The 16,348-nt window shown below is 42.6% G+C and overlaps 1 protein-coding gene across 3 annotated transcripts in view; it reads left to right on the forward strand.

Annotated features, from left to right (window-relative positions):
- The first annotated feature begins 2,190 nt into the window (after positions 1 to 2,190).
- ANKFY1 (ankyrin repeat and FYVE domain containing 1) overlaps positions 2,191 to 16,348 on the forward strand; it is a 94,317-nt gene continuing 80,159 nt past the window's right edge. For 2 of the 3 annotated variants that reach the window (XM_049861239.1, XM_049861240.1), the window contains exon 1: positions 2,191 to 2,252. In XM_049861239.1, coding sequence (XP_049717196.1) covers positions 2,243 to 2,252 — 10 coding nt within the window. In that variant the 5' untranslated portion in view covers positions 2,191 to 2,242. The other variant, XM_049861243.1, reaches the window with a different exon arrangement.

The following is a 16,348-nucleotide window of genomic DNA, read 5'->3' on the forward strand; positions in this document are numbered from 1 at the left end:
TCACCATCTGGCAGACCTATAAACTCTTCTTGACACAGGGAAGCTTTGAGCCATGGCATCTCCACTGAGCCTAGCAAGTGTTCCCCTGCACCTCCCTGCCCATGCCCCTCTCACCTTTAGTTTCCCACCACAGGTGGAACACCATTTCACCTGAGCACACCATTGTTCTTAACACATTTCAGTACCCTCTCCCTTTTCTTCTCCCAGTTGTCTATCAGCCAGAATCCATCCTTGTTTCTCAAAAGTTTAATCTTTGACCCTGTATTTCCATGATCTAAGTCCCAGACTCCTTAACCTCACCTCGCTACCCAACACCTAACCTTGGCAACACCTAAAGTTCCTCAATCTCCAACCTCGAATCCTCTTCCGTTTCTGTTTTAACACCATCTTGTTTTCAGATCCTTCCACTGACCTATCATCTCTTATTCTTGACTGTCCTCTAAGGTCACCATTTCCCCTGTAGTCTAACTGTTGATGCTTTTAGGAATGGGTAGAACTAGCATTCTTTTGATTCACCTTTGAGGAAAAAAAATCTTTTTTGAAAGGTCTCGTGCTATTCAGCCATATTACTTTTTTGCTATATCGAACCATCTAGTCACCCCACATCACTAAAGATTTTAACATCTTATGGAAATCGACTCGACGGCACTGGGTTTGTTGGTATGGTCTTCCTTTCCTACCTCTAAATTCCAACATCTAATTTCCCTGGCTTCTTATTTCTACTTCAAGCCACCCTATCCTGTTACCTCATCCTGGACTTTATCATCTGCTAGTGCTATATAAATTACGAACTCCAGTTTTACCACTCTGACCACACACAAAGAAAGTTGCTGGCAAGTCAGTTCTGACTCAGGGCCCCAGGTGTTTCAGAGTGAAACTGTGCTCTGTAGGTTTTTCAACAGCTGTCATCTTTTGGAAGATCTCCGACCTTTCCTGTGTAACCTTTTGTGCCACCCAGGGACTCCCTAGTTGCCATTGAGTAGGCCCCTGACTCATGGCTGTGATCTTTTGGAAGCAGACTGCCAGGCTTTTCTTCCTAGTCCGTCTTAGTCTGGAAGCTCCACTGATACCTGTTCAGCATCATAAGGTGCAAGCCTTCCCTGAGGGACGGGTGCTGACAGCATGAGGTGCAATGGCAAGAAAGCGAACCCGGGTTTCCCACATGGAAGGGGAGAATTCTACCACTGAACCACCAGCGAAACTCACTCTGAGCACAGGGTTCTCGTGACCTTTTTCACACTGCGCTTGTCTTCAGTATTACAGAGACCTACAGTTATCTTAACTCCTAAACAGCCGCTATCCGGTCTGCACCCCATGTTTGATTTACCTGAGTTGTAGTTTTATAGAAACCAAAATCAAACCCGTTGCTGTCGAGTCGACCCTGACTCACAGCGACCTATAGGACAGAGTAGAACTGCCCCATAGAGTTTCCAAGTGCCTGGTGGGTTCCAACTGTGGACCTTTTGGTTAGCAGCCGTAGCGCTTAACCACTAGACTTTTACCAATAAAATCCCAAGTCCTGGACAAATGCTATAGTTCATATTTTCTGTATCCAGGTGACTGAGTTCTGCTTGTAAAAGTGACCTATCCACACATATACAAGCATGTGGGGGCCTTCCAACCTCAGCGTCCTCTCCCAAATTCCTTCACTCCTCTGGTCTCCTTGCTTACCAACTTCACCCGTAAAATTGATGTCATCAAGCAATTTCCCTGATATCTCTTTGCCCTTTCATATTTATCTTTCATGTTGTTTCATAACGTCCTGTTTACAGTAACAGGTGACCTGGTTTCTACAACACATGCAGACCATCCCGCCTCCCCAGGAACGCTGAACCATCATTAGCCGTTCCCTCCCGATTGGCTCCTTCCTCTTAGTTTCTCACATCTTGACAAACTTAAAGACAAAACCCCTCCTTCGACCCTTTCACATCCAAGCTTTTTTAAAAGAGTAGTCTACATTCGCTGTGCATTCTTTTCGGTGCTTTGTCTACGGCATGAAATATGATGGAGCTCAGTCAGCGTTTGCTAAATCCCAGGCCTCGAAAGTACCAGGTGTGGAGTGACCGGGCTCTTCGGCTCCTTCCACCGCGCAGCCATGCTCTCCGCTTTCATTCACCGCTTTCCTAGGCTCCTCCCCTTACTTCGCCTTCCATGTCTCTCGCGAGACTTGGCGCTTCCGTTGCAAGCCGCCCCAGTTGAGCGGCCCACTTCTCGCGAGGCTGCAGGCAGGGCTGGGCCCGACATGGCGGAAGGTAGGGGTTTTGCGGAGCCGCGCGGGAAGGCGCGGAGCTGTGGGGGCGCTGCTGGCAGGGCAGAGCAGCCCTGGGAGGCGACGGCCGGGCGTAGTCGCATGGGGCACAGCGGGTCTCGCGAGCCTTCCTCTGTTGTCTCTCCTGGGCTCCTTGGGCCAGGGTCTTGAGCGCTGTTCCTATGGCAACGCCCCTCCCGCCGTCTTCAGCCCCAAGGGACCACGGTGGGCTGCCGAGCGGGTTTGGGAGGTCCCGTGTCGGGACTGAGTGCAGCCGTGGGGCTACCGAAGGTGGCAGGGGAGGCTCCTTTGATTGCCGGCGTTGCTGGGACGGCGGGGAAGTAACCCTTCTCCTTAGGAAACCGAAAGTGCTGTCCTGGCACGTCCTGCATCCGGAAGGGGTACATCCCTCTGCTGCAGAAGAGCTTAGACTCCTTCGGGGTGAGGCGTGGGGAGCGCCAGGGGTGTAACTGGCCAACACGCCAAATGGGCTCGCGCTGTAGTGTCTGGGCCCCCAGCAGCCCCAGCATGCAGGCCAACTGGCTTCTATCCCCAGGTTTACAGATGGGGGCGGGAGGAGGGGATTTGCTCTGTAAGGGAGTTGTCCAAGGTCACACTGCATGTAAAAGAGTTAATACCAGAACCCTGTTCCTTTGCCTCTCAGTCCAGTCCTCTTTTCTGGTACTTTATGACATTTTAGGTAAAGGCAATCTGGTCTCTCAGATTCTGCCTCCCTTAACATAACAGTATTAGAATCCTGCACTGTCAAAGCCTTATGGTACAGATAGGGGAAAGAAGGCCCCCAAGATAGGGAGCTACTCGACCTGGGACCACACAGTGACACTGTTGGAGCTGGCCAGTATACTTCCATTCATCGCAATATTAGAGGAAGATAATACCTGTTTGACTTAATGTTCATTGAGTGACTGCAGTTTGCTTGGTCCCCATCTGTCCTATTGGTTTTGAGCTAAACGTCACCTGATCTCCTTTTTTACTTTGCTCTTAGATTTGGGAAACACGTGACAGTTTGTAGGCTTTTCTCATTTGGATTAGACTTCAGAACAACCTTGTGAGGGAGGTCTGGCATGTGTGTTATGTGTCCTCTATAGATAAAGGAATGCAAGGCAAAGTTTCAGAGATAGCTGGGACTGGCACCTAGTTTTTCTCTTTGCTTTTTCTACCTTGTTAGACCCCCTTCACTGATCTGGAGAGGGAAACAGCAGATGGATATTAATTGTATGAAAGCAGAGGAGGAAGAAAGGGGACAGAAGGAAAGCTAAGGCATCTGTCTTAGTTATCCAGTGCTGCTATAGCAGAAATACCACAACTGGGGGGCTTTAACAAACAGAAATTTATTTTTTCACAGTTTAGGGGGTTAAAAGTCTGAATACAGGTTGCCAGCTCTAGGGGAATGCTTTCTCGCTGTTGGCTTGGAGGAAGGTCCTTGTCTCCTTGAGCTTCTACTCCTGGGCAGTCTTCATGTGGGTTGATAACTCTCTTCACCCATCTCTCCTTTCCCTTGCTTGTTTAATATCTTATATCTCAAAAGAGACTGATTTAAGATAACCTACACTAATCCTGTCTCATTAACGTAACAAAGACAGCCAATTTCCAAATGGGATTATAACCAGAGGCATAGAGGTTAGAATTTACAACACGTAGTTTTGGGGGGACACAATTCAATCCATAACATTCCACCTTTTGGCATCCCAAAATTCATGTCCTTGCCATATGCAAAACTCATTGACCCCTTCACATCATCCCACAAGTCTTAAATCAACTCCAAGTTCAAAATCTCAACTTCTGAATCATCTAAATCAAATATGGGTGAGACTTTAGGCGTGTCCCATCCTGGGGCAAAATTCCTCTTTATCTGTGAACCTGTGAAACCTTGACTACAAGTTACCTGTTTCCAAGGTACAGTGGTGGAACAGGCACAAGGTAGATATTTCCATTACAAATGGCAGTTGGAGAGAAAGAAGGGATAACAGGCACCAAACAAGTCCACAACCCAGAGTTAGTTTTTGTATAAATCACACACAGAGTGTTGTTTTACACAGCACGCAACCAGCCAAGTGGAGCCTGTTAATCAGAGCAGTGAGGTGAGGTACAAAAGTTCTGGAAGGCCTTATGTGAGGTAGTCCAGCTCTTTTATTTTGAAAAGGAATTTGAAGAGTATTTTGGGAATGCCTTAACCAGTTGCCATGCAGTTGATTAAGACTCATGGCGGCCCCACGTGTGTCAGAGTAGAGCTGTGCTCTATTGGGTTTTCAGTGGCTGATTTTTCGGAAGTAGATCACCACGCCTTCTGAGGCACCTTTGGGTGGACTCCAAGCTCCAGCCTTTTGGTTAGCAGCCATACATGTTAACTGATTGTGGAGGGTAGCTTTTTTCATTCAGCAGTTTTACAGAGCACCTGCTATACTTTGCAGTCAGATTCCAGCCATGAGGAGCTCATACAGGCTGAGGCCAGTTCACTGTTCTCCTGCAGGTGCCTTGACATATGTGTTAGAGGGCCTTGAGAGACACCTTGCCAATGGAGTATGCCCCTTAAACAGATACACAAAACACCCTTTCAGGGTGCAATCGCTAAGAGGCAGATGATAGGTAAACCCAGTCATGAGGTTCTGACTTAACAAGTTTTCTTTTACCTTTTTTGTGTCCTAGTTTTGTGGCTTGTGTTCTGATTTAAAATTTTCTGAAATAATATTGCAAACTTTCACTCAGAAGAGTTGAGCAAGGCATTCTGGGCCAGTTAGCTCATTAAATTAATGGTGCTTGGTACGTGTAGGAAAGAAAGATTGGGTAGAAATTATTTTGCAGTGGTATTGCTTGTTTAATGCTGCTTGTACATTAATCAGAATTGTTCAGAGTCATAACATTTGCTCTGAGATACTTGTTTAAATATAAACTAATAGCAAAAACATGTGTCAACTAACAGTTGGGTTATTTGTGAGCACACTGTATGGGAACTTTCCTGACACTGGTCGTTTTTGGGAAATAGTGCCTAGAAATAGTAAGTAGAATGTAGAGAGTAAGTAGAATGTAGAGAGTATATGTAACTTCTTATGTGACTTTTTTAGGAACCAACCTTCTTTCCTTCTGTCCATCCATGGCTATTGGTTTGGCCATATATATTTAGCCAAAGTCTGTCGGAAACCTAGTTTGCATTTCCACTGTACATCTTTATGGTTAACATCTTAACCTGAGTTTCCTTGCTTGCTGGAATGAACTGGTTTCAGCAGGCTTCTATGTGGTCTTCTTACCTTTTTCTCCTTAGTTTTGCCTTCCTGCAACCTATTTTCACAGAGTTTCCACTCTTCACTTGAAAACTTAAATTGGATCATGTCGCTCCCACTCTTCTCAGTATACCTACCTCTCTACTCTTGACCTCATGGCTCTCCATAATCTTACAGTCCAAAGCCTTCCAGTGTCCTTCAAGTCCCTACATGGTTGGCCCCTAATTAACTCTGTGACCTGTTTCTTCTCTTCATTCATATGTTTCTGCCATGCTAACTTCTTGCCATCCTTTGTGCATGCTCTACGCTTCTATCTCTCATTTTTGTCCTTGCAGTTCCCTTGGCCTGGAACAGTCTTCCTCCATTTCTGCATATAGCTGACTGACTTTTATTCACTCACGTGTCCAGGTCTCATGTCATCTCATTAGAGATCTTCCCTACTTTTTGTTTTTTTAATTCTCTCGCTGGAATGTAAGCCTCATGAGGGCAAAAACTTTCTCTGTTTTGTTCACTGCTGTATTCCCCGACCTAGCCAATGGTTGATGGAGTGAATGAGTTTATTGAACATCATTTTTCAGACCTCAAGAAGAGTTGCGTGGATACATCCTTAGTCTCTTGTTAAGTAAGCTGGCTGGTCCAACTTCTCTTACACTGAATAACATCAGTATGTTGAGAGCTATCTAACCTGGTTTTCATCCAGCCCATTTTAGCTTTAGCAACTAAAGTGAAATGCTTAAGACCTCAGACTGTGCAGTCAGACATGCATTTGAATCCTGGTAGTCCTAAGCTGTGATCCCAGGCAAGTCCATTTCTTGGCCTCAGCCTAAGTTTCCTCAGCTCTCACAGGGGGATGATCTCGATCTCACAGGTAGCTGTGAGGGTCAAAAGAAATAATGCACAAAGAATGCTCAGCTCAGTGCCTGGCATTTTGATCCTGGCAGGTAGTCATTCCCTTCCAACAAAAAGCAGAAATTGGAAAAAATGGAAATGGTATATTGAACAGAAAATTGATCATGGATTTTTATTAGCTTAATGGATTTTTTTAAAATTGTGATTTACTTGAAAGTTTACAGAGCGGATTAGTTTCTCATTCAACAGTGAATATACAAATTGTTTTCTGACATTGGTTGCCGACCCTGCAGTGTGTCAACACTCTCCTCTTCTCCACCTCAGGTTCCCTATTTTCATTTGTTCAGGTTTCCTGTCCCTGCCTGCCTTCTTGTCTTTGCTTTAGGGCTGGTGTGCCCCTTAGCCTCATATACATGACTGAACTATGAAGCAAGTCCTTCACGTGTGTTATTGTTGGCCCTATAGACCTGTCTAATCTTTGGCTAAAGGGTAAATCTCAGGAGTGACTTTAGTACTGAGGTAAAAGTTTGTCCGGGGGCCATACTCTTGGGGTTTCTCTAGTCTCTGTCAGACGAACAAGCCTGGTCTTTTGTGTGTGTGTGTGTGTGTGTGTGTGTGTGTGAATTTGAATTTTGTTCAACATTTTTCACGGGCAAACCTGGTCTTTTGTGTGTCTGTGTGTGTGTGTGAATTTGAATTTTGTTCAACATTTTTCTCCCCTCTGTCCGGGACCTTCTCTTGTGATCCCTGCCAGAGCAGTTGGTGGTGGTAAGCAGGTACCATCTAGTTGACCTTAGTCTGGTGGAAGTTGTAGTAGTTGTGGTCCATTAGTTAGCTTAATGGATTTTGGTCAGAAAAATACTTTTGACAAAAATTTACCAGTTTTGAGATAATCCTAAAAGGTTCAGAATACTGTGGGGGATAAAGGTGATAAGGCAAAGATATTCCATATTCTGGTCCTTCATTGGCCAATACAGTAACCGCTAGACACATATGGGTATTTAAATTTAAATTAGTTAAAATGAAATAAAATTAGAAGTTTAGTTCATTGTTTTGGTCAAAGATTCTATAGAACAATCCTGATCAAAAAGGGGAGATGCAGAATAGAATTTCAAATTCTTGTGGAATCTAGACTTTCTGGAGCCATTAAGGCTGGACGAACCCCTGAAATGATAATCCTGAGATGATCTTTAAACCTTAAACCAAAAATATCCCCTGAAGTCTTCTTTAAACCAAACAACAGTTTAGCTTAACTAGTAAATAATATCTGCCTTGAGCAATGTGCTCTTTTAAGAACTGTGTATATGGGATAAAATTGACAAAGCAACTCGAAAGATTAGATGGGGACTTTAGGGGGCACTGAGATCATGTTAATAGGGGAAGAAAAATTTGGAGAAGAAGGGCGAGCATGGTTGCACAACTTGAAGAATGTAATCAGTGTCACTGAATTATACATGTAGAAATTGTTGAATTAGTGTGTGTTCTGTGTATATTCTCAAAAACAACAAATTAAAAAAAAATTAGTTCCTTAGTTGCACTAGCCCCGTTCCAATTGCTCAATAGTCCTGTGGCCAGCGGCTTCCTTATTGCACAGAATATGTTTTTAGAACCCTAGCATCATCACAGAAAGTGTTGGGCAGCACTGTTCCAGAAATGCTTAATCAGTGTAGGCCAGTAGAAATAGATAAGAAACTTTGTTCTTTTTCCCATTTTAATATTTGTCTCTTCATTTATTTTTTCACTCATTCAACAAATATCCAAGGCCATTAATAATTACATATAGTCTGGCTACCTCCTAGAGTACTATCCCTTTCCTTACCATTCCTTACTTTTCTCTGCCTTTCATTTCCTTGGAAACCGTGGTGGTGTAGTGGTTAAGAGCTATGGCTGCTAACCAAAAAAAAAAAAAGTTGGCAGTTCAAATCCGCCAGGCGCTCCTTGGAAACCTGATGGGGCAGTTCTACTCTGTGTGATAGGGTCGCTATGAGTTGGAGTTGACTCAACGGCAACGGGTTTGGTTTGGTTTAGAACTTATTCATAGGGAACTCTTCAGTCTAGGAAGGAAGATAAAAAAACGTGTATGAGAAACTATATTGTAAGGTAAAAAGTGAAAAATGCTTAGGAGTTACTTTGAAAGTTCAGAATAGGAAGATATTTTTAGGGAAGTGGTAGAGAGTATGGTTTGGGTGGTCAGAGAAAGCCTTTGCTGTAGGAGGTAGTGTCTGAGCTGGGCTTTGAAAAATAGGCCTCTTTTTGACACAGAGAGGAGCCCTGGTGGTACAGTGGTTAAGCGCTTGACTGCTAACTGAGAGGTCAGCGGCTCAAACCCACCAGCTGCTCTGTGGGAGAAAGATGTGGCGGTCTGCTTCTATAAAGATTACAGCCTTGGAAACTCTGTGGGGCAGTTCTGCTCTGTCCTACGGGGTTCCTATGAGTCAGAATCAACTCCACGGCAATGAGTTTGGTAGTTTGGAGTTTTTTGACACAGGAAGGAGCCCTGGTGGCACAGTGGTTAAGTGCTTGGCTGCTAACTGAAAGGTTGGTGATTCAAGCCCACTAGTCGCTCTGTGGGAGAAAGATGTGGCAGTCTGCTTCTGCTAAGATTTATGGCCTTAGAAATCCTATGGGCAGTTCTACTCTGTCCTGTAGGGTTGCTATAGTCAGAATCGACTCGATGGCAATGGGTTTTTTGGCACAGGGAGGTGGGAATGGGGAGAGGTCATTCCATGTAGGGGAAATAGTGAGAAGTGAAGTTGGAAAAATACGTTAATATGTTAACGGCCAAATTATGCAAGACATTGAATACCAGGCTAAGCATTTGGATTTTATTGTGTGGGCCGTGGGGAGTTACTGAAAGATATCAGCCAGGGCAGTGACATGAGGTGTGTTGACATGACAGCGTAGAGAATGGATTTGTTTGGTAGGGGCTTTGAGCTGGTGAGGACTGATGTGAGAGACTAGAAGAGGTGAAAGACATGGCTTTTGAAACCTGTTTGAATGTTAACAAGGGCGGTATGAAAGTTGCCTCAGGGCTTCTAGGTCTGGATGACTGGGATAACATCTGGGCTGTTAACAGGAAGAGGATGAACAGGTTTTAGAACAAATATCTTGACCGTGGTTTTGGACATACCTTGCTGTACCTCTAGGCAGTTGGAAATGTTTCTAGTCAGACAGGTGTTTCGGGTGGAAATCAGCTAGGTAGCTACTACTTATGAACATCTGCTATGAAACCAGCCCTATGATCAGTGCTATTCAGTGTGAGGTTTTGGAAGTATAGAAGTCACACCCCTGGCCTTAAGACACAGGCAGACAAGATGTAAAAGAGTTGAATTACAGTCAGGAAAAATGTATTTCATTTCTATTAGATGCAGACACCACCACTGTGCTAGGGATGACAAAGTGAGCAAGACACAGTATCAGCCTTAATGGAATTTGCAGAACAGAGAGGAGAGGGCAAAGTTCTCAAGTAAGCCTGCATACTGTGCTTTGTACTTCACTGAGTTTTCTCTTCTGCATTGATGATTAACGGCCTCACCGTCCAGCCATACTCCTGAGCCAATAACCTAGAGTCATCCAAGACTTTACCCTAACTCTGCAGTCAGTCCGTAAATCCCGTGGGATTCTGTGAAGTTCTTGCATCTGTTCTTTCCTCTGTACAGGCATTCCATTAGTTCAGACTAGTGGTTCTCAACCTGGAGAACCCTGCACATTGAGATCACCTGGGGAGCTTTAAAAATTCTGATTCAGAGAAAATCAACATAGCCTACAGAACATTTTTTTCAAACTGAGTTGGTATTGAATAAAACCTGGGTTTTACTGAATCTTTTTAAGACAAACATGACTGTGTGTGTGCGCGTGTGTGTGTGTGTGTGTTCATCTTTTTCAGTTCTAAGAAGTCCTGGGTAGTAAATTTTGTCTGTGACTGGCGTGAAAAGATTTTTTAAAAGTAAGCTTTGGTTAAATGATGGCTTTTGGACTTTGTCAGAGCATTCAAATTTTGACAGTTACTATTGCTAGAGTTTTAAAAGGGTGAAAAGTCAAGATATAAATTGCTTGTTAGTACCATCATACTTTTAATAATGTCCAAATTTTTGTTTTTTCTTTAGTGAATGGGGAGGGTGCAGACGGTCAGAAGTACCTCTGACTCTTCCTGTCCCTCTGCGCTGACCTCTAGGTGGCATTGCAATTTTCTTTTCCCTTCCCTGGCCTTCTCCTTTTTGTATGGTGTAAACTTGCGATCTCAATAGTAAATATATTCACTTGTTATTTTCTTATTCTCCACTAAACAGGTTTCCGATATTTAGAACTCCTGATTAATGAATAATCAGTAACCCCATGAAAGAAAAATTCCATCCTCACTATCACAGAATTAGGAAAGTAGTAGTGGTAGTTATTCAGCACCAGTTAGGAGCTTTCTTATTCTCATGTCAGCAAAGCAGATAGTACTTTCTGGGAAGGCACTACTTTACTGAAATATTGTATGTGGAAGACCCTGGTACATATATGCCTAGAACAAAAAGTTATTCTCGTATTTCTCAAAATAGGATGTTATCACAGCCTTTACGATCATTTCTCTTTTGTCTATTGGACACAGTTAAAGCAGAGTTGGGATAACATCATTTAGCCATTACAGGATTTTACAAAGAACAGTAATTGACTGCCGAAACTGAGGTTAGAATGCAGGAACTAGAGGAGTGTAGAAAAAGGAAATGTCAGGGTTTTAGTGATCTAAGAAGACTTAATGAATACAACATGGTTTAGAATTGGGGTCGGGAGAGGGGAATAGAAATAGTGTGTAAGATGGGCGGTGGAAAGAACACATCCAGTCCCCTGATTAATTAATTAATAGTTCATTAACCTTAGGGAGTCCTGGTGGTGAGTGGTTAAATGTTTGGCTGCTAACCAGAAGGTTGGCAGTTCTCACTAGCCACTGTGCGGGAGAAAGATGTGGCAGTCTGCTTCTGTAAAGATCACAACTTTGGAAACCCTATGGAGCAGTTCTAGTCTGTCCTATAGAATCGGTATGAATTGGAATTGACTCGATGGCAATGGGAAGTGGGTAATTAATCTTTGTTTGATGCCTTGATATTGAGGCTGAAATCATGATACAGTGCAGTGAGCACGGGCTTTGGCTTAAGACCCTAAATCTTGAGTCTGTCTCCTTCTAATTGTGTGATGGTAGGCAGTCTACTTAACCTAAATGAATTTCATCTGTTAAATGGTATGCTTTTTTGAATATGGTGGTTAGAATTTGAAATAATAATTATGAAGAACTTAACTGCCATTAAAAAAAAAAAAAACCAAACCCATTGTCACTGAGTCGATTCTAACTCATAGCAACCCTATAGGACAGAGTAGAGCTGCCTCATTCCAAGGAGCAGCTGGTGGATTTGAACTGCTGACCTTTTGGTTAACATCCTGAGCTCTTCACCACTGCACCACCAGGCTCCTTAACTGCCATAGGAGATAGTAAAAAAATATTAATTCCCCCTTTTCTTTTATTGTAGCATTACAGGGAACTGTATATTTTATTTTACTGTATAGAACTGTGTTGTTAATGCTAATCCAGCAAGAAGCTCCTAGGGCTTGAAAATTAAATTTTTGTTTGTAAGGATCAGTGTATTAGTTTCTTGTGGCTGCTGTAACAAATTTCCACAAACTGGGTGGCCTAAAACGACAGAAATGTATTCTCTCATGGTTCTGGAGGCTGGAAGTCTGAAATCAATATCACTGGGCCAAAAGCAAGGTGTTGATAGGGCCATACTGTCTTGGAAGCTATAGGAGAAAATTTGTCCTTTGCTTCTTCCAGCTTCTGGTGGCTGCTCTCATTGCTTGACTGGTTGGCTGCATTGTTCTGGATCTTCAGGGGCAGCATCTTCAAATTTCTCTCTGTTCTGTCTTCACACAGCCTTTTCCTCTGTGTGTGTCAAATCTCCCTTTTATAAGGATACATGTGATTACATTTAGGGCCACCCAGATAATCCAGAGTAATCTCACTGTTTCAAGATGCTTAACTTAATCACATCTGCAAAGACTTACCCCCTCCCCGCTTTTTTTTGCCATGTAAGGTAATGTTAATAGGCTCATGGATGTCTTTTGGTTGGGGAGGGGGGCATTTTTCAGCCTACCACGGTAGGCAATGTCATGTAATTTGACCTATTTAGGTCATAAGATTTCTAAAATTCCCCCATTTGTGTGCAGCTTTTGAATGTTCAAAGACCTTGCCACATGTTTCAAGGTACTACAAATGAGATATAAAGATAAATAAGATAGTTCCTGCCCTCAGGAAACTTCTTAGAGGAACTGGGTTCTGCAGTAGGAAATTTGTACTTTTGTAGCCAATGGTGAACAAGCTAAAGATGTTTGGTTAGTTGAATTGTGGTTTAAGGAAGATTAATGATGATGTATATAGAACAGAATGGCGAAGGGAAGGACGAGAAGGGGGACTGGTTAAAAGCATGTGAGAGATGGTTAGGCCCAAAGCAAAGTTGGTTTAATGGTGTTCAGATCAGAAAGGAAGAAAACAATTTCAAGGTACATCCCAGAGACAGAATTTTATTATTGTTACTGCTGTTAGCTTTGTTGAGGCATAACTGACGATGAAATTCACCTGTTTAACCTGTCATTTGACAGATGTTTACAGTTGTATAAACAGCACCACCACCACCACCATTGTGATATTTCTATCATCCCAAAAAGCTCTCTTGGTCCTTTGCTATCAGTCCCATTCCTTTGGCCTCTGGCAAACACTGGTGTGCTTTCTACCACTATTGTTTTGCCTTTTTAGGGTTTCGTATGGAATCATGCAGTGATTGTGTCTGTCTTTTTTCACTTAGAATATTGCTTTTTGAGATCCATTCATGTTGCTGCTTGTATCAGTGTTTTTATTGCTGAGTAGTATTCCATTGTATGGATGTACCACAATATGTTTATCCATTCACCACGTAGACATTTGGGTTGTTTCCAGTTTTTATGAATAAAGTTTCATTGACCATTCAGGTATAAGTCTTTGTGTGGACCTATGTTTTCATTTCTTTTGGGTAAATACCTGGGAGTAGAGTTGTTGGGTCATTTGGCAAATGTGTATTTAACTTCTACAAGAAACTGTCAAACTGTTTTCCAAAGTGGCTGTACCATTTTGCATTCTCACTAGCAATGTATGAGGGTTCCAGTTCTCTATAGCTTTGCCAACACTTAGCATTGTTATTGTTGTTGTGTGCCTTGGAGTCAATCTCGACTTGTAGCAACTCAATAGGACAGAGTAGAACTGCCCCATGGGGTTTCCTAGTCTGTAATCTTTATTTGAGCAGATCATAAGTCTTTTTAATTTTATCCATTCTAGTGGGTGTGTACTGATATCTCATTGTGGTTTTAATTTGCATTTCCCTAATGATTAATTGGAAACCCTGGTGGTGTAGTGGTTAAGTGCTATCTGTGGCTGCTAAGCAAAAGGTTGGCAGTTTGAATCTACCAGGAGCTCCTTGGAAACTCTATGGGGCAGTTCTGCTCTGTCCTGTAGAGTCGCTATGAGTTGGAATTGACTCTATGGCAACAGGTTTTTGGTTTTATCTTTGGTGAAGTGTCTTCAAAATTTTTGCTCTTTCGAGGGGCTTGTTTTTTTATTATTGAGTTCTAAGAGTTCTTGATATAGTCTGGATACAAGTCCTTTGTTAGATCTATGTTCTGCAGATATTTTCTCCCAGTCTGTGACTTAACTTTTCATTTTCTTGTGTCTTTTGAAGAACACTTTTTAAAATTTGATAAAGTCCAGTTTATCCTTTTTTTTTTGTTTCTGTAGTTCATGCTTTTTTGTGGTGTTTATGAAATCTTTGTGAAATCTGTGGTCACTGAGGTTTTTTTCTATGTTTTCTTCTCCAAGTTTTATAGCTTTAACTCTTAAATTTAGATCTGTGATCTGTTTCGAGTTAATTTTTCTATATAGTAGGAAGTAAGAGTTGGGGTTCACTTTCTTCAGTGTGGATATCCAGTTCTTCCAGAACCATGAGTGCTCTAGCCATTATATTATGAGATGGTATGGCAATCACAGTACCATTGATAGGTGTTTGTAAACTGACGAGGTGCATTTGTGATCCTTTGGGTTTCCTCCAAGATGGTGGGCCAGGGAATATCCGTGATTGGTGAATGTCGTTAGCTGCTATCGAGTCATTTCCAACTTGTGGCGACCCCAAGTGTGCAAAGTAGAACTGCTCCGTAGGGTTTTCAAGCTGTGCGACCTTTTGGAAGCAGATTACCAGGACTGTCTTTTGAGGCACCTCTGGGTGGGTTTGAACTGCCAACCTTTTGACAGGTAGCTGAGCACTAAATGGTTTGCACGTCCTGAAGCCCTGCTTTTGTCTTGCCTCTTCTCTGCTCATAGTTTCTGTAGCTATGTCTTGTGTCAGGAATTCTGGAGAGAGCCTAGGGCTGTAGCTATAGATTTTGAAATTATGTGTGTATACCTGACATTCAAGGAAATGTACAGGTTTTCTTTGAGAGAGCCGAGAGAGGAAATGGCTGAAACAGGACTTTTAGGATCTCCCTATTTTAAGGGTTAGATAGAGGAATCAGCAGCTTCCCATCCCTGAAGGCAAATATCCTCCTAGTGTCCCCTCTCACTTACCTCCCATTTGTTCTTGCTCATCCTAATATCTTCCACTGATCTTCTGTTTCAGCTTTTGCCTGGGTTGTACACCTTAGTACATAAATTAGTATCCAGATTCTCGCCCCTCCTCTCTTTTTGAATTCCTTGTAGATACTACTTTGATTCTACTTTTGATACTACATTATTCATTTGGAAGAGGTGCAAGTTAGACTGCCCCCTTAAAAAACTCTCAAAGGCAACTGTGACTCTACCCTAATGTTTGGTGCCTGGTAAGTGCTTCAGAAGTACTTCCAGATTGGTAGTTTGCTTAAGTGAAATGGGAATACAGAGTTATGTTCTGATTTTATACTCATGATGGGTTGGGGTTCTTGAGGACCAAAATACTTAGATTGGCTAGAATATGTGTGATTGAAACCAAGGTTAGAGGGTTCAGCTTCTTTTATGAAAGAAAAATCTCCAGTCCATAGCCACAAGCTACCACTGTGAAAACTTAGAAACTGTCTCTCAGGCAGGTAGCGGTGTGATTCTGCAACCTTCAGATTGAACTAGCAAGGTAAGGTGTCCTGTGGCCAGCCTTTTCTGTTGACTTAGCAGAGGCAGGTATGTGGTAGGCATTTTTTGTCAGTGAGCTCTTGGAGGACGAGGCTAGGCTTAGGCTTCTGACTGTATTTCTCATAGAGTGTGTACTGTATCTGTTCAGTAAACCTGTTGACTAAAACTAGTTTAAAGAAGAATCTCACCAAGAAAGCAAAAGACTAGAGCCTTTTCCTTGCATCATCTGGACCCAGTTATGCTACAAACAGGCATAGGCTTTAATTTACATATTTACAAGTGAAACACCACTTTTCTGGGATGTCTGTCTTTGCTCTAGTTTAAGCCAGGTGATCTTGCTTCTTGCTCCATCTGTATCCCCGGCAGAGTGCTGTCAGGTTTTATTGAATTGGCTTATTTAATTGCCTGTCTTCTCTCTTACCCTGTAAACTTTGTAAAAGCATGTGCTTGATGGTTTTCTTTACCTTGACATTGGTACTTCTTAGGGGCTTAATACATTTTTGTTGAATAACTACGTTACTCAGTTGTCTTAAAAGATGAAAATCTTTGAACAAACCAATGAGTGCATAAAAAATTGCGTTTCAGTTCACCGTCTTTCTAAACAGTAGGATTCCCAGATCAGTCTGTGTAATATGGGGAGGTAGGTACTAGAGCCTCAACTTTTTCTCGAAGGTAGCAATTCCCACATCTGGGCCTGTTTTAAAAATATACTTTTCCTTGTCCCACCCCAGCTTTATGGAATCCGAGTTCTCTGTAGAATTCAAACTGCCTAAGTGATTCTTACGCAGCTGTTTTGGAGTAATCATAGGAGCAGTCATTGAGTTGGTCTGAGAGGTGAGAGTTGGTGGGCTGCTGGTT

The sequence above is a fragment of the Elephas maximus genome, chromosome 19 (genome assembly GCF_024166365.1).
Source record: "Elephas maximus indicus isolate mEleMax1 chromosome 19, mEleMax1 primary haplotype, whole genome shotgun sequence".
NCBI classification, from domain to species: domain Eukaryota; kingdom Metazoa; phylum Chordata; class Mammalia; order Proboscidea; family Elephantidae; genus Elephas; species Elephas maximus.